At 42.1% G+C, this 22,216-nt stretch overlaps 2 protein-coding genes across 2 annotated transcripts in view; one reads left to right on the forward strand and one right to left on the reverse strand.

Annotated features, from left to right (window-relative positions):
• Positions 1-1,545: 1,545 nt before the first annotated feature.
• Positions 1,546-10,322, reverse strand: LOC139479282 (DNA-directed RNA polymerase II subunit RPB1-like). The gene is made up of 2 exons (XM_071262146.1): positions 10,274-10,322; positions 1,546-2,417 (listed from the first exon to the last, which is right to left on the reverse strand). The coding sequence occupies exons 1-2, from the start codon at positions 10,320-10,322 to the stop codon at positions 1,546-1,548; spliced, it is 921 nt and encodes a 306-aa protein (XP_071118247.1).
• A 7,469-nt stretch (positions 10,323-17,791) lies between these two features.
• The window catches only part of LOC139478355 (midnolin-like), a 48,988-nt gene continuing 44,563 nt past the window's right edge, over positions 17,792-22,216 (forward strand). Inside the window, exon 1 of the mRNA XM_071260791.1 lies at positions 17,792-18,129. Within this exon, the coding sequence (XP_071116892.1) occupies positions 17,918-18,129 (212 nt within the window). The 5' untranslated portion in view covers positions 17,792-17,917. The remainder of the gene's footprint in view (positions 18,130-22,216) is intronic.

Raw genomic sequence — 22,216 nt, forward strand, 5'->3', positions numbered from 1 at the left:
AGTTCATGATCCCCTACTTTTTTGGAAGAGCATATGTGGCAGTCATACGTACTTCCTATTTACTTAGTTTGTAATACTTTGGCAACACCCAAATAATTATAGAGTATTCTAATACTTTGGGAATTAGGTGCAATGACTGCCAGGCAGGCATCCAACAAATAGACGTCAGACTGGGATACATGGAACCAGCATATGTAGAGGTATGTACACACGGGATTTCTAGACATACGCATCCGATGTTAGTGATCCTTGCATGTTGTGATTATGTGGAGATTCCGGGGCGCGAATGTACCACTCTAGCATTTAATGCTTGTGAGAGCCCTATACTGACGATGGGGTGGTTACAATGTATAGGTGTTGTTGGTAATGGTGTCATTGTACCCTGGTTCAAATCCCTCCATGGATGTATTGTGTGCAGCACATTCCTGGTGATCCGCTTCGTGATGTGGCTGGAATAAAATTACAAGCCACGTAAAGTCCAATTCCTAGACTAACATCTGGTCTCTGAAAGGAACATACATTTCTGAAAAAAAACCAGTTGTTAAATCATAGTTATAAAATATAATGAAAAAGGAGCCCATAGACTTTCTTCATTTTCAGATAATGCAGTAATCTAGGCTTGCCAAATATTATAGACTTGCATGGATATATTTGTTTTAAGGTATGTATGACAGACTACCCAACTCCTTGAAATATACATAGGGAAATGGACTAACCATGTTCTTTTCGGTCGCTACTTCAAGAAAGGAAACCAAATAAATTGTTTGACTTTTTTCAGACCTTTGTCAAAAATTTCTGGAAAGCTTGATGGACATGCTGACTGTCAGTATATATAAGGTATATATAAAACAAGATAAAACTTCATTATCTCGAGTGATTTCTTTTCCATCTTTACATTCTCAGCAGCAGAAACAAATGATTTCATTTTGGGGTTTCGATGTTCTTTTGAAATATAACGGAAAGTAGCAAAGAGAAACATTCATTTTACTGAAATCTAGACTTGCCAAAGTTTTGTGGATTTGCTTGAGATATTTCGGATACTTTGTTTCAGGGCCTGTATGATAGGCTATATGTCGGATAACAACAGAAACGAGGACAGACGTCAATGTTGTCGGAAACATGGGTGTGACAAATATGCTTGACGGTCTCAAGACTAAGGGTTATGCCCCTGGGTTGAGGAACTAGGGCAGAAAAAGCGTGTGTGCGAGTATGGTAGGGGATGGGACGACCTCGCATGCGAGTCTGGCAGAGGATGGGCAGAAGGGTATAATTGCCCGCGCTACCTGTAGCCACTGTGGTCCTAATGGTGTGGCTAGGTCACTAGTGATAGGCGCGACATGCCGAGTGCCACTAGCGTGTGGACTGTCTTTTCCGTGCTTACTCGCCATAACGCGGCGTGTGTTGTTGTTAGACGCGGCTGTGAGGTGCGTATGCGTGACCTAAGTACAGTCAGCCTGGGAAACCGATGATTAAGTTGGGATTAACATGGTAAAAAGTACCGAACTCCTGCATGGGGACTTTGAACTTGCACAAAGCGTCCGTCGTCTACTGAACACTATCCTGGGTGTACTGAACTCTTTCCTGGGTGTACTGAACACTACCCTGGGTGTACTGAACACTTTCCTGGGTGTACTGAACACTACCCTGGGTGTACTGAACACTTTCCTGGGTGTACTGAACAGTACCCTGGGTGTACTGAACACTACCCTGGGTGTACTGAACACTTTCCTGGGTGGACTGTACACTACCCTGGGTGTACTGAACACTTTCCTGGGTGTACTGAACACTATCCTGGGTGTACTGAACACTACCCTGGGTGTACTGAACACTTTCCTGGGTGTACTGAACACTACCCTGGGTGTACTGAACACTTTCCTGGGTGTAATGAACACTACCCTGGGTGTACTGAATACTTTCCTGGGTGTACTGAACAGTACCCTGGGTGTACCGAACACTACCCTGGGTGTACCGAACACTTTCCTGGCTGTACTGAACACTACCCTGGGTGTACCGAACACTACCCTGGGTGTACCGAACACTTTCCTGGGTGTACTGAACACTATCCTGGCTGTACTGAACACTACCCTGGGTGTACCGAACACTACCCTGGGTGTACCGAACACTTTCCTGGGTGTACTGAACACTACCCTGGGTGTACCGAACACTTTCCTGGGTGTAATGAACACTACCCTGGGTGTACTGAACACTTTGCTGGGTGTACTGAACAGTACCCTGGGTGTACCGAACACTTTCCTGGCTGTACTGAACACTACCCTGGGTGTACCGAACACTACCCTGGGTGTACCGAACACTCTCCTGGCTGTACTGAAAACTACCCCGGGTGTACTGAACACTACCCTGGCTGTACTGAACACTACCCTGGCTGTACTGAACACTTTCCTGGCTGTACCACGGACCTATATAACAAGTCCGTGGCTGTACTGAACACTGATCTGAGTAGTCTGAACACGGAGCTATAAGTACTTAACACTGCCCTTGGTCTACTGAACACTGCCATGTAGTGTACCGAACGCTGAGATATGCGTGTATTCAAAGACGTATATAGATCTATCTATATATGTCTTTGGTGTATTGAACACTGACTTATGTGCACTAAACTCCTGCTAAAATCCGATATTTTGCTCCGATACTATATTTGCTGCGTGACACGCTCTCCATAGCAGTAGTAATCGAGCCTGGACAAGACAAACCGGTGATTGATATTACGAACATGGTCACACGCTTTTGTCATACGATAATAAGCAATCAATGACAATACGACCATAGAGTAGGAACGACCAATTGATATTCTGGTGGAAGGACTTGGGATTTTGAATGGAGATGAGACATCTTATCCGCTACTGTAGAATAACATTTAGTCTCTGAAATCTTATATTACACAATATCCTTCTTGACTCTAAAAATATTTAAAAAATTTCCTATGCTGATTTCAGAATGATTTTGTGGAATAGAGGTTGCTTGAACTGGCTAGACTTGCTTTTGTATGCATTTTTAGATTATTTTTTTCATAAAATAAATATATTCCACGGTCATGGTGCAGGACTACCGCTACTGCTGCAATACCAGATAGTTTTTTAAACAATTCTCGTCAAAACAAAGTTGTTTCAACAGTCTAAAGCATTTTCTTGGACAACTCGGTCGGTCGCTCCCGACAAACATACTTTGGAGTGGACCTATTCTACTCTAAGTGATGACTAATTGGCAGCCCTAGCACGTAATTCAAACCCACTTTGTCTGCTTCCTTAAATTGTAGAACTTGAATCAGTCCTGCAGTTGACAAGTATACCTCAATTACACAAAGAAATTGTCATTTTTTTCAAATATATTTCGTCCCATACAGTGTATAAATTTAGAGGTCGGATTGTAGAAAATGGTATCGGCAAGACTACTGATTACGTCAGTGACCTTTCTCAAATGTCCAAGAAAAGGACGCCTTGGAAAATGTGCCAACAGACAGTCGTTAGACAGATCCCAGTCTCTTCCGTCTTCGGTTCTCTCCTAGAACAAAGGTCGGTCTTTGGTATTCCGAACCAGGAGTGTCCAAGATATCCCCGACCCCAATTCCCACCTCCCACACAACAAGGGGATTATTCCCCCGTTTGGATTGACCTTGTGCATGCACACGACTACACTGCAGCTTAACACGTGGTCGGTATATAGACACAGCAAACCTGTCCGCGCATCGCAGTAATGTAAGACTATAGGGGATGCGTGACACACACTCAGCGCTGGTTTCCGGGCAAATGGCTTGACCCCCTGCAGTATTTCTTAGCGTCTAGCCGTCACCTTTGACTTTACGCTTATTGCAGCAAGGCTTGAACAAAAGATACATGCAGGTCAATGTCTCTGTGTGACCGAATACCCCCGTGGGTCGGTATTTGAGCTCTAATTGGTGTCGCTTATTATGCACGTCCTAGCCTTTCGTTGCTCCCAACGTTCACAATGCACCCCGGTGGAACACAAAACATTCTTGTCGCTACCCAGAACAGACTGGGCAACTGTCCTTTTCTCCTTTCTTTTGCCGAACTTTCTCTTTAAATTGTGTGATTTATTGTACAGTATTGTGAACATGAAGACATCAATGTTCCCCTTGTAGATCAGAAGGTTCTAGACTAACGCTTAAATAGTCTCTGAAAATATATCATTTTGACAGATACATATAACTAAACTAAAAAAGGAGCCCCAGTGAGATTGGAGATTCAATCGCGTCTTTCTTAAATTATGCACTGTCACTTGCAGATGCGTGGCGCTTCGTGGTTTCTACATGAGCGGATGTACAGCACCCAGTTGTTACATACGAGCCATGAAGACCCGGGTTATAATATTATAACAGAAATTTACATGAGGCCATGTTTTTGTGTGTAATTACTGATCTAATTTTTACATAAAACGCATTTGTGTGAGAAGGGTATATAATTGCCTTGTAACAATTATTGATAAAGTTTTGCTTTCATCGATACCCGTGAAGATCTGGGTTAGAATAGGTCTTCAGCAACCCATGCTTGTAAGAGGCAACTATGCTTGTCGTAAAAGGCGACCAACGGGATCGGGAGGTCAGGCACGCTGACTTGGTTGATGTATGTCATCGTATCCCTATAGCGTAGATCGATGCTTATGATGTCAATCAATGGATTTTCTGCTCGAGATTTGATTATTTACAGACCGCGGTGATGTAGCTCGAATATTGCTGAGTGCGGTGTTAAACAACAAACATAGTTACATATACAATGTTGATATTATTCTCTGTTGTTGTTTAACGCTGCTCTGCAAGTGCTCTGTCGTAGGTGAACATATCTCTGTCCGATCTGACCCATGCTCTGTAGTGCTGTGTCGTCATTAAGAATATCTTTACCCGCCCTTAACCCTCCTCTGCAGTTGCTACGTCGCAGTGTTCTGTCGCATCTTCCCGAGGCAAGGTAGTTAACTGAGTAAAAATCTAGTTTCCACCCTGGCCGTACCAGGCTGGAATTCCCTGGCTCGAGCCACCAGCGGCAATTAAGAGGTATGACCCTTCTATGTCCCTCCTATTGACCAAAAAGATTCCACCTCTCATATCACTTGCATTTGCTTCAAACAAAATGGCGGCGCCCAATCGAGACGATCTGATTGATAATCAAAATCTATGTTGTAATAAAACAGGTCTTACTTCGCGAATGCATCAAAATACGTGATAAAAATATGAAAAGATTTGGAAAAATATATGTTGACGGCGAGCTGACGGTACACATGATTTGCACGGCAGATTACGAAGCAAATGTCGATTTCGTTAGGCGATTTTGATTGGACTCGTTAGCCCAGAAACAATATAACTCCATAATTCCAGCTTAGTTCGGCAAGGGTGGAAACTGGACCTTTATAGTCAGTTAACTCCCTTGCTTTGGGAAGATGGTTCTGCCGTCGCTGAACATGTCTGTTTTTTCTATTTGATACGCTACCCTTCAAATGATGTGTCGTAGCTGAACATATATGTTTTCGATGTATTTTTGTCTGAGATTACAGCTTGGGAGATGCTTATGAGGCTGTATGTGTTGATTAAGTTTGTAATCATGTCTCAAAATACAAAATTAACCTAGGATATATTCTGATTATTCAACTGCCATATACTAATGGTGTGGACACAATATGCACAAATGTTGTAAATAAATAACATAAACTCAGATGATCAGGGGTCGAATAGGTCTGCAGCAACCAATTCTTGCCGTAAAAGGCAACTATGCTTGTCGTAAGAGGCGACTAACGGGATCGGGTGGTCAGGCACGCTGACATGGTTGATGCATGTCATCGTATCACGATTGTGTGGATCGATGTTCATAATATCAATCACTGGATTGTCTGGTCAGACTCGATTATTTACAGACCGCGGTCATAGAGCATGGCATTTGCTGAGTGTGGCGTTAATCAACGAGCAAACTAAATCGGTTCAATACATTTTAAAAGAAAATCATGCTATTTTGCAGTATTTGCAATATACCCCATCCCTTCTGCCCTACATAAGCATGTCCAAAGTCATCGTTCTACCAACAGGCGCCAAACCAGTTTCTTATTTGGAAAGCTTCCAAACAATGTTGAAATCGAAGCAATTCCAGAAATAGCTTATTTGATAGCGAAACTGGACATGAACATGCATGCTAGCCGGTTAAAACGCGGTATCGTCTCAGCAAGACAAACCCCGTTAATAAGCCCTGCATCTGGGGAAAATGTGTAACATATCATCCCCTTTGGTTACTGTTCTGCCGTCAGATCAATCTTGCTGTGAAACACTCTCCCTCAATCAACCGCCTTGCAATAACCCAATTCATCAATATGCATTTATTTTCACTTCATCATTTCGTTTCGAGTGGTATTTCTTGGAATTTTCCTTATAAATGCATTAGGATTTATTAGGTTTTACATGCTTGGATTTACAAAAATGTTCGCTCGAATTTGTTCAGTTGTAAGCGCTGCAGTCGACTTGGCTTCGTTCACAACGAGAACATTTCAACCTGAATACGTTCGCAAACATACGCCAGTCATACTGTTCTAGTGAATACCCACTCAATGGCAAGGGAGGTTACTCTCTTTTCGGTATGTATGTGCCTCAGGTGATGCAATTACTAGCTCTACAATTGCACCAATCAGTGCCCAGACTGCATTGACGTCATTACGACATCAATGCTCGACTGATGTACTTGGTCATTGAAACTCCACACACTGAAGGTAGGGATACTAATCGTCTGCTATTGTAGTGACAGGCGGTGTGAAGAGTATAATGTATCGGGATTTCCCCTGTTCTCTAGGGGCGAGTTTTTGTGTTTTGTACGCCGAGTCGTTGTTGTTTACAAACAGATGTCGGCGAATTGCGTAGGCTAGTACTGACCGTGTTTACTAGTAACTGTAGGTCAAAGGACGATGAAATACAATACAAACAAATAACATCTACAATAACAACATTTCATTAATATTAAACAATAATATTTACAAGATCGTTCCCTAAGTTCCTGATGTGCATAAAGTTCATACTCTTTACTGCTGGTACATAGTTGCATAAAATAAAGGAAAATTGAAAAGAATGGTAGCAGTTTTGGTATGAGCATTGGATTGTCCCATTGATCTTCCAGGGAGAATGGCGGGTACTTCGCCATCGTCTCAAAGGACCCCCTGCTGATAATGTCTTCAAAGGAAATCTATTGACCTGGGCTGTGTGAGAGATTGCTATACGCGCAGACGCTCCTGTCTTAGGAAATAAGATCCCCTTGTGAAGGCTGCATAAATAAATGCACCGTTGCGAATTCATTCAGATAAAAATGATGGCTATTTTGTTAGATGTAGTAGTTGGCATGCACGGGGAGGACATTGATGTTGACAATGCTGCAGGCAGCAATATACTGGCCCCTCCTCCCCCCCCCCCCCCCCAGCCTACCTTTTCTTCCAGTCCCCTTACGTGTAAGTGCACCCCCGCCACCTTTTTTTTCAAAATCATGGATCCGTCTCTTGCTTCTTGATGCCCTGGGCCTGACACATCAGTGATCAATATAATGAGCAAATTCCCATGCCGTCGGAATACGATGACGGTTTCGATCAACAAAGCCATCTGCTATGACCATCGATATATTAAGCCGCAACGCACGACAACCATATAGGTTACTTTGGTACTATTTTACACACGTCCTCGCGAGGCGGATAGTAATAGTATCAACCGAGTCTTCCAAGTTGCACGTGATTGCATGACGTTAATCGATAACGACATTTTCTTCAGTCATCGGCTTCAATCATGTTATCCCTCGCATGGTTGTATATATACGTCACGAGATGCAGAATGAACGTTTAGCATTAAATATGCATAGATAAACGCCACGCCACTGTACAGTGAACCCTCATTACTCCGGATTCTGTTAAACCGGAAACACCACATTCCGGGAGGTCACTGCTGGGAATGCCTACATGCACAATACAATGGATTATTTCCCAACAATGAAGCGTTAATACGGACGATTGTTGATCCGGATGATACCAATCGGAATGCTGCTGTCCAGTTTAATGGGGTATCACCGTATGCATAGCTTCACTATGAACATATTCAATAAACGCTAGTACAAACAAAGCTTGCTTCAAGTTTTATTCGGCGTTGTGCACACATTAACTTGGAGTGCAGGCACACTCAGAATCAGTATCAGTGTTTTTGTGTATTGAGATTCCTATTTATGTTGAAATTAGACTGCGTTTAGTACTAATTATACAGTTATGTCTAGACCGACGCATTATGTGGAATGTGCGTACCTATACGTCCATGGTAGACTGATTACCAGGGTACAATTACGTAATAGGATGAGTATATATTGTTGGGAAATATGTACATGTCTGTTCAATTAATTTCCTTATTCTTCGGTCAGGTCAAAGTGCCACAATGCAGACCCTGGTCTTGAATATATAAAAAATGGACATAGTTATATATCAAACCTAGCTCAAAGCTATATACTGAGTCAGGGCTGAATGGTATTCCACCTGACCCCAACTGCTAATGACTAAACATAATAACCTATGTAATAGTACATGAGTACGAGGTCAATAGTACTGTACACACACGCGCGTACATCCCACACATTTGGTGAGGGCTGGCTAACAATAGCATGCGGCCCCAAATGAGCGTAAGTCACACATCTAGGGTGCTATCAGATCAAGAGATCCATACTTCCTACACATAGTATTCCTTGTATGACGCACGACCTAACCTTGCATCGTAGCGTACATAGCAACAATTTACAGTCGGGCCATACACACTCCAGGTGTAGAGGGCCCCAGCTTAGCTTCAGGTACACACTACATGTCGCTTCGCTAGAGATAGGGGTGGGGTGGGGGCGGGGGGTTGTGTGTGTGTGTGTGTGTGTGTGTGTGTGTGTGGCAAGGGGCTGAGGGTGAGGGGGATTGACTGGCTACAATTTTCGGGCATCGTCATATGTTAGTCAGTTAACAAAGTGGGTCAGACTGTGTGGTATCTGAATTTGTTGTTGGGCATCAACTATACGGCTTCGTGATACAGTTGTATCTACTTATGTATACGAGTGGGTGGGGTCAATTTAAATGTATTGACCCCATATCCTCGTTTCGGGCCGGTATATCACGAGACACAGCCCCCGGCGAGTGTAATAGGCTTTAACTGCATGGTATATTACCATGCTGCAAGTACATTTGTGCTTGTTGACTCCACCATGTGACCCGTGCACCGTCTAGAAACCGGCGGGCTAAGATGGGGCAGTTGCAATAAGTATGATTTGAACTTTCTACACCAGATTTGTGCGGGCTTCGGTGATGAACATCGATCTAACAATCGAATACCTTATTGCAAAGGGATACAATCTCATAAGTTGTATGTATTTATACTTACGTGCTATATACATGAACATGCTTCTACAAATCTTAATGCAAAAACGCGCATTTTCTATTTACATAACCATACATCCTTCTGTATACAAAGACATACATCCTTCTGTATACATAACCATACATCCTTCTGTATGCATAACTATGCATCCTTCTGTATACATAACCATACATCCTTCTGTATGCATAACTATACATCCTTCTGTATGCATAACTATACATCCTTCTGTATACATAACCATACATCCTTCTGCATGCATAACTATGCATCCCTCTGTATACATAACCACACATCCTTCTGTATGCATAACTATACATCCTTCTGTATGCATAACTATCCATCCTTCTGTATACATAACCATACATCCTTCTGCATGCATAACTATGCATCCTTCTGTATACATAACCACACATCCTTCTGTATGCATAACTATACAACCTTCTGTATGCATAACCATACATCCTTCTGTATGCTTAACTATACATCCTTCTGTATACATAGACATGCATCATTCTGTATGCATTACTATATATCCTTCTGTATACATAACCATACATCCTTCTGTATGCTTAACTATACATCCTTCTGTATACATACCCATACATCCTTCTGTGTGCATAACTATGCATCCTTCTGTATACATAGACATGCATCCTTCTACATACATAGACATGCATCCTTCTACATACATAGACATGCATCCTTCTACATACATAGACATACATCCTTCTACATACATAGACATACATCCTTCTACATACATAGACATACATCCTTCTACATATATAGACATACACCAACACACCCGTGTTTTGTTATTACGTCACGACTATAAACTGAAGCTGATATTACCAGCCCGTGATGTGACACGTTGACGTGGGATCATATCTATACCTCGATCCCGGCTCTGTTTCCGACACCGTGCAAGAATGTCGGAGTGCATTGTGCGGCATCTTTTGTGTCAGTCTTTTACAGGCTGTATATTATACTCTTTCAGTCTGAAACCAGTGCATATTTGCGTCATGGTTGCATGGTTGAACTGTGAACGTTAATGTAGAGGCTTAATTTGCTTGGTGCATTGACTGTGTTTATGTGGTGTGTCTTCACAAGGACAATACACGAGTAGAGCATGGACCATGGACGTCCATACGCATCTAACATGGACCGTCCATAAAAATCGTCTCTATGGGGTGCCTATCCTTGAATTATGGACCGTCCATATGTTGTTATTGGATCATTAGCCGTCCATTTAGAGTGCCCATTTATGCTTGTATCCTGGACCGTCCATATAGAACGTCTATAGATGAGCATAGATGCTCTACCATCCATATAGAGCGTCTATGCTTGCTTGAATCATGGAATGTCCATATAGAGCGTCTATGCTTGGATCATCTACCATCCATATAGAGCGTCTATGCTTGCTTGAATCATGGAATGTCCATATAGAGCGTCTATGCTTGGATCATCTACCATCCATATAGAGCGTCGATGCTTGCTTGAATCATGGAATGTCCATATAGAGCGTCTATGCTTGGATAATGGACCGTTCACATATAGAGCGTCTATGCTTGGATAATGGACCGTTCACATATAGAGCGTCTATGCTTGGATAATGGACCGTTCACATGTAGAGCGTCTATGCTTGGATAATGGACCGTTCACATATAGAGCGTCTATGCTTGGATAATGGAATGTCCATATAGAGCGTCTATGCTTGGATCATGGACCGTTCACATATAGTGCCTATGCTTGGATAATGGACCGTTCACATATAGTGCCTATGCTTGGATCATTGAACATCTACACAGATCGCCTATGCTTGGATCATGGCTCGTCTTTAGAGTACCTAAGCATTAGTCGTTCTTTTGTGTCAGTCTTTTACAGGCTGTATATTATACTCTTTCAGTCTGAAACCAGTGCATATTTGCGTCATGGTTGCATGGTTGAACTGTGAACGTTAATGTAGAGGCTTAATTTGCTTGGTGCATTGACTGTTTATGTGGTGTGTCTTCACAAGGACAATACACGAGTAGAGCATGGACCATGGACGTCCATACGCATCTAACATGGACCGTCCATAAAAATCGTCTCTATGGGGTGCCTATCCTTGAATTATGGACCGTCCATATGTTGTTATTGGATCATTAGCCGTCCATTTAGAGTGCCCATTTATGCTTGTATCCTGGACCGTCCATATAGAACGTCTATGCTTGGCTCATCTACCATCCATATATAGAGCGTCTATGCTTGCTTGAATCATGGAATGTCCATATAGAACGTCTATGCTTGGATCATCTACCATCCATATAAAGCGTCTATGCTTGCTTGAATCATGGAATGTCCATATAGAACGTCTATGCTTGGATCATCTACCATCCATATAGAGCGCCTATGCTTGCTTGAATCATGGAATGTCCATATAGAGCGTCTATGCTTGGATCATCTACCATCCATATAGAGCGTCTATGCTTGCTTGAATCATGGAATGTCCATATAGAGCGTCTATGCTTGGATAATGGACCGTTCACATATAGAGCGTCTATGCTTGGATAATGGACCGTTCACATATAGAGCGTCTATGCTTGGATAATGGAATGTCCATATAGAGCGTCTATGCCTGGATCATGGACCGTTCATATATAGTGCCTATGCTTGGATAATGGATCGTTCACATATAGTGCCTATGCTTGGATAATGGACCGTTCACATATAGTGCCTATGCTTGGATCATGGAACATCTACACAGATCGCCTATGCTTGGATCATGGCTCGTCTTTAGAGTACCTAAGCATTAGTCGTTGACCATTATATACAGTGTCTACGCGGATCGTGAATTGTCCATATAAATGGGGCCCAAGGATGATTCGTGCAAGGTCCAAAATCGTGTATCTGGCTTATCCATGGACCTTCATAGAATATTGAATTTGCTGTATAAGGCTTTAATGAAACACAAGGTTTTCGGTTCGGTTTTCATGATTGAAAAGCAAATTTGGTTTATGCCTTAAATTCACAAAACCAAGGGAAAGATCACCACGCCCCGAACATGCAGTACGCAATATGCAAATACGTCATATAAAATAGTACCACCAACAATAATACACACTGAGGTGCCCTATTTACCTTCCGCTCAGCTCTCAGGCCGGCGACGCCCTTGCTCACAGCGAAACAGTTTATATACTTTTTTAGTGTATACGGGAATGAATAGTTAACCTGCAGCTTCACTATCCTATAATTTTACTATTGATTGAAGCAAGAGATATATTATTTACATGGGTGGTGCTGCGATCTGCATGGATTTCATATCCTGGATTCTACTCCGCACACTAGTGGGCGTTGGCAAAAAGAGGGACCTCGAACAAACGAACTATTTCTGCCGCTTATGTGTCGTTATGCTATCGGCATGTACATATGATACGCATACATTATTCTGTCAACTGAAGCGTACAGGCCTGGAGGTGCCTTCGTGGAAACGTTTTTCAATTATGTTTACAAATATTTGGGGCAGGGAGCGGTTTGAATCTTGTTTGTGATGTCACATGGGGCAGGTTAATCTTATTGTATACAATGTCTCAATGTTGCAGTTTTGTATACAAGGTATATGTCCTTTGAGATCTAGCGGTAAAACATGCGCGATGGAACACTCTTGTCAAGTGTGGCCAGCAACCGAGAAACATATGCTACACTGCTCCTGTTTCAACTCGGGCGGTGGGTAGCCTCGTGGTTAAAGCGTTAGCTCGTCAGGGTTCGATTTCTAGTACAAGGTGTGAAGTCTATTTCTGGTTCTCCCTGTTTGATATTGCATTGAATATACTGAAAGCGGCGTAATACCACGCGCACTCACTGTTCGACTAATAATACGATTACTACAGATGCTGCCATTATTGCGACTGCGGCCGCTATACTACTAGTACGACCACTACTACTATTACAACTGCTATTGCCAGTACTGCTGCTGCTATAACAACCAAATCTAATTCGACTGCTACTTCTGTTGCTTCTATTTACTTATTAATTAGTACTATGTAGGCTAACAAATAGGTTTATTATCTTTTATTACAATTAAAAGCAGGGTGCGGGGCTACAACTACTACAAAATCTACTTACTACTACTACTACTACTACTACTACTACCACTGCTTAATCTACTTACAACCGCTACTACTACTACTACTACTACTACTACTTAGGGGCGGTATGGTAACCTAGTGGTTATAGCGCTGGCTCGTCACGCCAAAGACTCGGGTTCGATTCCCTATATTAGTACATATCACTATATTGATCTTGATTATCGATCAGATCTTCCTGACAGGGCGTCGCCATTTTGTTTGAAGCAAATGCAAGTGATATGCGAGGTGGAATCTGATTGGTCCATAAGAGAGGCTTAGAAGGGATGTAACTGGTAATAGCCAGTGGTGGCGCTACGATCGGGCCCACGAATTCCATCCTAGTTCGGCAAAGGTGGAAACTGGACTTTTATAGTCGGTTAACTTCTTTGCCTCGGGAAGATGCGCCTTCTACCCCTACTACTGTTACATTTAAGTCTAATTCGTCTTTTACTGCCACTGCTATATATCATGGTTCTCCTACACGTTTTCGATTATTTCGACATTCTCTTTTCAGGTCACAAATCTATAACACTAAAGTTAATATTAATGTACCACGTGATCTCTTTTGACCACGCCCCTGGCTTGACGTATGAAGAGACGTGTCCAAGGCTATGACAACTGCTTCTAGTATGCCCCGCGAATCTGACACATTTTAATGGCATAGCTAGTTGGAATCAGGTGCAAAAACGAAATCTGAATTTAAAAAGTCGTTTTTCAACAATGCTTAAACATAAAAATAAATATTAGGAGTGTGATGCTTTTGAGAAACAAAAAGAACTGTATTCTAATAAGTCTAATCGGCCAACCGATAACCTTCCACAGTACATGCTAATGAAGTCACGTGCGATCCACAACGTGCCCCCAATGTTATATATCTTGAGACACAAGTATAAATGGCTAGTGCGTGTGTTGTCACCTGGGGTTTAAACTTGGTACTTATAATTGTTAATTGTGAAACAAGAACAGAGAACCCGCAAACTCCAGATACAGATATTACAATTTTAGACTTCACATTTATTTCACAATATCGAAATATAAGTGTGTCAGATTGTACCTTGTTTACTGTAGTTATAAACCATCTCTGTGTAGCTGTTGCCATAGTAACTGTACTTGCGAAAACTGAAAACTTCTACTAAGCAAAAACAAATTGCATAATAATGAAATCTTTTGTTGTGGAAATACATGATGTCATAGAGGTGTATCCACAAAAACATGAGTCAACTGAGCAGATTGTTTCAATGTGACGCTTTAAGTCAGTAACCAAACAGGGGTCTGTGACTTTTGGAAAATGAACAAACTTTAGGAATGTGCAGTGGTCAAGTACTTGCAGACAAGTGCTTAACACTAAAATCCATCCATGAAGATATGACTACAACACTAGAAAATTGGCCTGGGACGTCAGCAACGCTAGAAATTACCCAGAGAATCCACGATGTGGTGATAACTGATCGGTGAACGAGTTATAATTGCTGGTTCATTAGGCAGTATATTCCATTATCGCATACACTTTGGCAAAGAAGAAAGTATTGGTAGTGGTTGGTGTGTTCCAAAGTTTCTGACATCTGATCAAAAGCGCACCAGGCACAACATATTTCGTGATAATCTAGCTCTGTTTGAAGCTGACCCATAAAGGTTCTTGCAACGATTCGTGGCAATGAAGGAACCTAGGTTCTCTTCCTCCAGTTTAAGTCCAAATAACAATCAAAACAAAGGAAGCATTAGACATCACCACAACTAAAGATTGTACCATCGCCAAGAAAGATTGTGGCCTACGTGTTCTGGAATAATCGACAATAAACGAGCATATTATGCTGCAGTTTTGGGGTAATTATGAGATACAATTAAGACTGAGAGACGTGGGAAGCTGAGAAAAGGTGTGCACTTTCATCGAGACAAAGCGCCAGTGCACACATCAGACATTTCCATGGCAACAATATACGAGTGCAGCTTTGAACTCCTTCGGCACCCGTCTTATTTTCCTCATCTGTCTCCGTAAAAGTTCCTCTGTTCCCAAACATGAAGAAAACTCTAGTCGGAACCCATTTTGACTCCGACGATGACGTCATAACAGCTGTGGGGAACTGGGAAACTTTTTGTCTTGGACAGCCAAGAGAAGGACTTCTGCGTAATTGGAACAAAATTCTTCCTTGGCAAAAGTGTGTCAAGGTGGAAGAGGATTATCTTGGAAAATCAATGTTAAGTCTATCTATTCGAGGCTCAGATCGTCTCAATCAACCTTCGTATGTTTAAACAAACCTAGCTCATCTAGCTAGTGCAAGTGTAAGCCAATCCGCTCACTGATTCCAACTTTATTAACTCTTACAGCTCCTGACATCATAGTCTGTCTTACAGACCCTAATGCAAATATATCAAATACAGCCCATGCAAGTCTATAATGTTCGGCAAGTCCAGATTTCTGCAGCATCAGAAATATCTGAACATGAAGAGAGTCTCTGGGCTCCTTTTTATCAATTTTTTATTAAGATAATTTAACAACTATTTTTTTTCTGTACCATATGTTAATTTCAGAGCCTAGATGTTAGTCTACTGACACCAGTGTAGACCTTAAAGGGAAACTAGGCCCAGATGAATTGGCAGGCCTAGCAAAGATGGTCCATGCGTTCAAACAATATGGTTGTCTGTTATATTTGTTTGGGTGTTGCTTAACGACGCACTCGCATGGGTTGCTGAAGACCAATTCTAGCTCGGATATACACGGCTAACTATAGACCAGTATTTAGTCTTTTGACACTCTGATTTATGTATTTGTAAAGTGACTTTTAAGATAAAATATTAATTTAAGAACCCCAGCTACTCTCATTTTCAAAAGGATATTTTTCTGCCCAAGTAATATGGGCGTGCTTGGGAGTTTTCGGATTTATCCTTTCCGAGAGACACGCATATAATGCCAATCGCTGCCGCCAACAACATTCACTTTTTATCTATATAAGGACATACAATTCAAATACAAACCGTATTTCCTCTATTAGACGCCCGGACGTCTATTACTTTCGCGCAAGCCAGACCCGGCTTCTATTATAGGGGCCAGCGTGTATTGGGGGCCCGGCGTCTATTCTGTATAATGCTGGCACAGTGGCAAATAACTGCCTATCCCAAATTGTTCAGTGATACAAAGGGAAAAATTGCAGGAAACGGTCATTACTAAATGATCATTTCATTCCGTAAGTTAATGTGATAGAGATAATTAATTTCATCAGATGATTAAACCTGCCTTGAGACCCGGTTTCTATTTATTGGACCGGGTGTATGTCTCGTCGTCAATTATAGGCCGGCGTGTATTGAATAACCGTCATTTAATAGAGGAAATACGGTATTTAAAATGCGTTGTGTGAAGCCAATATCTGATGACACCCTACCCCAACACACACAGACACACACACACATACACACACATACACCGATCACGCACACAGACACATACAGACACACACAAACAATCATACTCACGCACGCACGCACGCACGCACGCACGCACACACACACACACACACACTCACTCACTCACTCACTCACTCACACATTCACACTCACACTTCAATCGCTACGTAATATTGATGACATATTAATAAGAGTTGCGCAAAGCAATATTCACTCTCCTCATATTAAACTATTGGTGATTAATCGTTAACTTGAAGCCGAAGCGTCTTTTGAAAACATGTCGATTTATCCGTATAATCGTATAATTATTAATCCAAAGTTTTTACTTTAGCAAGACTTATTCAATACAAATGTTTATTTTCAAGAAAACCCTTTTCACAAAACTTGCTAAGACAGCATGAACGAATGAAAGAGGTTTACTGGCCATGCGTTCCTCTCGAATATGTGAAATATTTGCCAAATATGATATTGCAGTTTTATTTGTTGACATGTGTTATTTATCAAGTTCCAAATGTAGCACATGAAATCGAATGGATGTAAGAGTTGAGGCAGTTATTCTCGGAAATTATTACATGAGTTGCGAATGTAAACATTACATCCCATAACGGAAGGAAACTAGCGTCGCGCACCGAGGAGCATTGTCGGGTGATTACAAAAAGTATTACAAACGTTGTATTAATCTAAAACATTCGTCAGACAGTTTCCCCTCAAGACAATGTCTTAAATATATGACACTATATCACTTTTAACAGAGAAGTAAGTTACAACGTTGCTGCGTATGCTGCACCATAAGCTGTTCATATCAACGATTCCCACGCAACCACAATGGATTCGCCCTATTCTGATTGGTCGATCGCTCGACTATATAAAGATCTTTCTTCGCTATGAACATTCAGGCGTCAGACGCTCGTCACAGATAGAAGGGGGCGGGTGTGTTTATATCCTGAATGTATTGTTGAAAACAAAACAACAAAAGAGACTTTTCTCATTTTCTTTTACTATCTGCATATTTCTGGGACTTATAATTGGCGTTATGGCTGAAGAGGAAATAACAGTGAACCGAATGGCTAAACCAAACAACGTCAACGCACGACCTGGTCAACTAAAGTTGTATATCTGCCCCACGACCGGGGGTTCCGTTCGAGTGGTTGTACCTACAGTAGAAACTGTGCATGGACTAAAAGTGGCCATAGCTCGAAAGATACGGATTCCACCGGAGAGGATTAATCTGCTATTCAAAAACAAGTAAGTTACATGCATGTTTGCAAAATCTCAACACTGGCACCATTGTGTTTTTCGGTGTCCATTCTTCGTTTGCACTGTTGACCTCCCTTGCAAACAACGTGGGACAACCCAGTTCGTTACACCAGTAACCCTTGGGCGTGCGTGTGTAAATTGAGGGAAAGTCTCCCCATTCTGTTTGTTCTAACGCTATAAGTTTGCAAGCGATTTCTCTGTTCGCTTCCTGCGCGGAGCCTTGCATTATTTTACTACGATGCGTTGAACAGTAGTAACAGGGATATAGATCAATGACACAGTCACTAGTAGAACTTCATTCATTATCTAACGGCGCTGCGTCGAGCTAACAAAGCACCAGTCGGAACGGTGACGCGCTCAAGGAACTAACATACGCTAAGCTTATGGAACAAATACACATTTACCCCCGAATATATCCGTTATGTTTGCAAAAGGTTCAATTTGGCAATCGGTCCCAATGTTGCAAATTAAGCAAAGGGAATAGCATCTCCACCCAGTTTTCGTCTGTAAGGAATCTTTAGCACGTCGGGGGAAGAAAGCCAGAGCGCATCTGCCGTCCCCACCCCCTTGTGCCAAGATCTGCTCTTCCCCTGGGGAAGGGATGGAACTTGAGCAGCCGGTTAATGAACGTTGAGATCACCCACAATGACAAAGCGCAGACCTCAAGCGATACGGGTCATTGCACTGCCAGCTCCATGCGTTGTAGGCGTCGTATAGGGAGACTTTATCAAAGTGTACTGTTTGACGTATCCCACAAGTTGTGTGATGTTAATCACACTAATGATTAATTAAGGATGGTTGGATGATGTCACAACACGAGCTGATATTTAGCTAGTGTCAGTGCACGTGTTGCCCACTAGATATCGAGTAATTTATGCAAGTGGAACAATAATTGATCGATTTCGCAAATATTGATAAAAATAACAGATTATGCTCAGTTTGACGTCATACCATTAGCTGTAGAATGGGTTCTCACTTTGTAAGACGTTTCGCAGATTTCTTTTCAGTTTAATGCCAAGACGTGACTTTTGGACGACCATGGACTTTAATCAGCTGCAAGGGTTTTCAACCTCGGTATTATACAGTACAATTACATTAGATGAAATAAACTTTAGTTCAAGGTGTTTGCACCGGTGACATATTACGTAATAGACATTGTTTCCTGGAAATCGTACCGTATCTACGTGTGGCGCGGCAGTGGCGACACACCTCACACAATACAGGGGCCTAAACGGGTGTGTTGGTTGTGTGGGTAGGGCTGCGAGATGGTCAACTGCGCAGTAAGAAGTTGAACCAGAGCGTTCAGACCCACTTCCCTGTATTAAGGGGTGATGACGTCTTTGAGAAAACCACAGGGCCTCGACTATGCTCTGTCGTAATTGACGACAAACGCTGGAGTAGACAGTTCACAGTCTTTGTGAAGTCGCATACAGGATTGCGTGGGTACGTTGAAGCCGCGAGCTCGCTGTCATCACTTCTTAAGAACTTATTGACATTTATACAATTACCGTATTAATTACTTCGTATATCTACGCGTCTGGATTTCCTGGGGGAAAGGGACATGTTTCAATAGTTGTTAATAGCCGGTAGTTTACACGGAACTCTTCAGGAGTGAGGAGTTAATGATTTATAAATAGCAATGAAGTCAGTTCCAATGCTTGTATGAAGCATCTTGGGAATACCCAGCAGTGATTGCATGGGTACCCGGTAGGACGCGATGAAAATGGTGACTGTTAACCTTCCACCGCTTCACACGACGGTTTGGTTGTATAGTCCCCAGGGAGCTGAGAATTGAGTACACACTTATCCATCGTTATTCCCTCACTCACCTTATGAGAATAAATGGGTGTATGTAACGAAGGGGGTCTGTTCAACCATTTGCAAACAGCCTAGTGTACTCACTGACAGAATCGAACTCGGTCTAAACGGAAGTAGCTAACATTTACCCACATGGCTAAACGTGCTAAAAGACCACCCATCGAAATACGAGCCTGTCTTTTCACAGGGCATGTCTAGAGCATGTTACATGTTTTACCTACACTATATGACTCAAGTCCATTGTGTGTCATGGAGCGTTAATGTGTGTCACACACCTTGGGTGAATATTTTTCACAGTTTCGGTGTTCGGTTGTTTGTATCGCGCCTTGAGGGTGTATCAACAGGTAGGAGGGAGGGGAGTGACGCTGACAGCGGAGATCTGCGCACTCTAGACGCCAGTGAATGTCCCTTCGTATGTAGGTCAGGTTTGTAGGTCAAATCGTGTCGAAAGCATTCAGTTATAGGTACGGCGTTCATAGCTGTGGTTTGTCTATCGCATTACTTATATAGCAGTAGAATTTATTACGTTTGGGGTCTGTAGGTCATAAGCTCAGCTTGTCTTTAGGGTGATAGGATTTTATTGAAGAGCGGTGAACTTTTCTTATGTTCCGGTGGGCGTTTCCCTTTATAAGCAGGTACGCGCATCAGTCAATGGCGTGGAAAGGCAAACGCCAATGGAGTTTTGTTAGATCTGATCATTTTGAATTGTACAATTTTAATTGTTTTGTTTTGTTTCTTGCTTCACGCTGCACTCAGCTATATGACGACGGTCTGTTAATAATAGTCTGGACCAGACAATCCAGTGGTTGACATCATGAGCATCGATACACGCAATTGGGATACGTGACATGCTGTCAACCACGTCAGCAAACCTGACCACCCGATCCATTTAGTCACCTCTTACGAAAGGCATAGATCACGCATCATGTGTTTCAGGTTCTATATTATTTCAACGCAGCTTTCATTGAGTGAGTGGGTGAGTATGGTTTTACGCCGCTTTTAGCAATATTCCTTCAATATCATGGCGGGGGACACCAGAAATGGGCTTCACACATTGTACTCATGTCGGGAATCGAACCCGGGTCTTCGGCGTGACGTGCTAACGATTTAACCACTAGGCTACCCGACCGCCCCTCAACTTTAAGTACAAATATCACTTGTTTGATAAGGCACTTGCATCTGCAGCGAACCATCGCATTGATGGAATAAAGAAATTGAACTCCATTTGTACCAAGTCTTCATTCATACAACTTACAGCTTCCAATGCCACTAATAATATTGATCGTGTCCTGTGTTCCTTTAGATATGGAAGTCGGCAAAGTGGTATCGCCAGATTTTTATCATATAAATCCACGTGAGGCGATTGACACTGTTGTGATGTGCAATAAGAGAGACGAAACACCCGTATTATAGAATAAACACATAAACATATTGTTGTTGAGTAATTGAACTTTGTCTACAGGACTTAAACTACGCCTATTCTTGGGATATGAGTTGTAAAACGTTACCTATATCCCCCAGGTGTCGACAGACTTTAACATGGATTAAGTCGTATGTGTCAGTTATCGGTAGGTACTTTAATCTCGACTGCACTGAATATACGACAGGTAGGTGGGCGTTTAGATAAGTGACTGTGGTCGGTTCAGGCATGTAGTTGCTATGAACTCTATGTTAAAGCCATCTTTTTTTAGTTTATCGGTCTGCTCCTAGCGGTACGGCACAAACGGCCAACCGCTGTGTGGAGTTGCGTCCCTTTATCTTGTCAGGTTAATAGTTATTCGCGTGGGTTCGAATTCCAGATTCGCTGAATATGATCCTTGGTTTGTCATCACCATACCATTGTTCATTATTTTCACCCAAGTGGTATGAACGTCTAAGATGTGCATCACTTTCGGCTTTCCTTACACGACATAAGTGAAATGCAGTTCAAAGCGGCGTTAAACCCAACTCACTCATGCTGTATATTAATGTTTAATAGAAATATTTCCGAGTCAAAATTGTGTTTGGTCTCAAATGTGTTATTGGTTTGAATGCAATAAAGCTCCTTCAAACCTCTCCTTCAAATCTCTTCCATGGCTCTCAAACCAAAGCAATGACATCCAAGTCTCATCTTGTTGGTATATATTGAGAGGTTTTCGTTCTTGAAGTACGTTTCCTCAAAGTAATTTAAGTAACACGTAACATTGCTCACATGTTTTCGTAATAACCTTCCCAACCATTATTTTGTACCGTTGTGTGAGAAAGTTCATGTTGAAAC

This window comes from Haliotis cracherodii, unplaced genomic scaffold (genome assembly GCF_022045235.1).
Source record: "Haliotis cracherodii isolate W230 unplaced genomic scaffold, xgHalCrac1.p SCAF_4, whole genome shotgun sequence".
In the NCBI taxonomy this organism is placed as follows: domain Eukaryota; kingdom Metazoa; phylum Mollusca; class Gastropoda; order Lepetellida; family Haliotidae; genus Haliotis; species Haliotis cracherodii.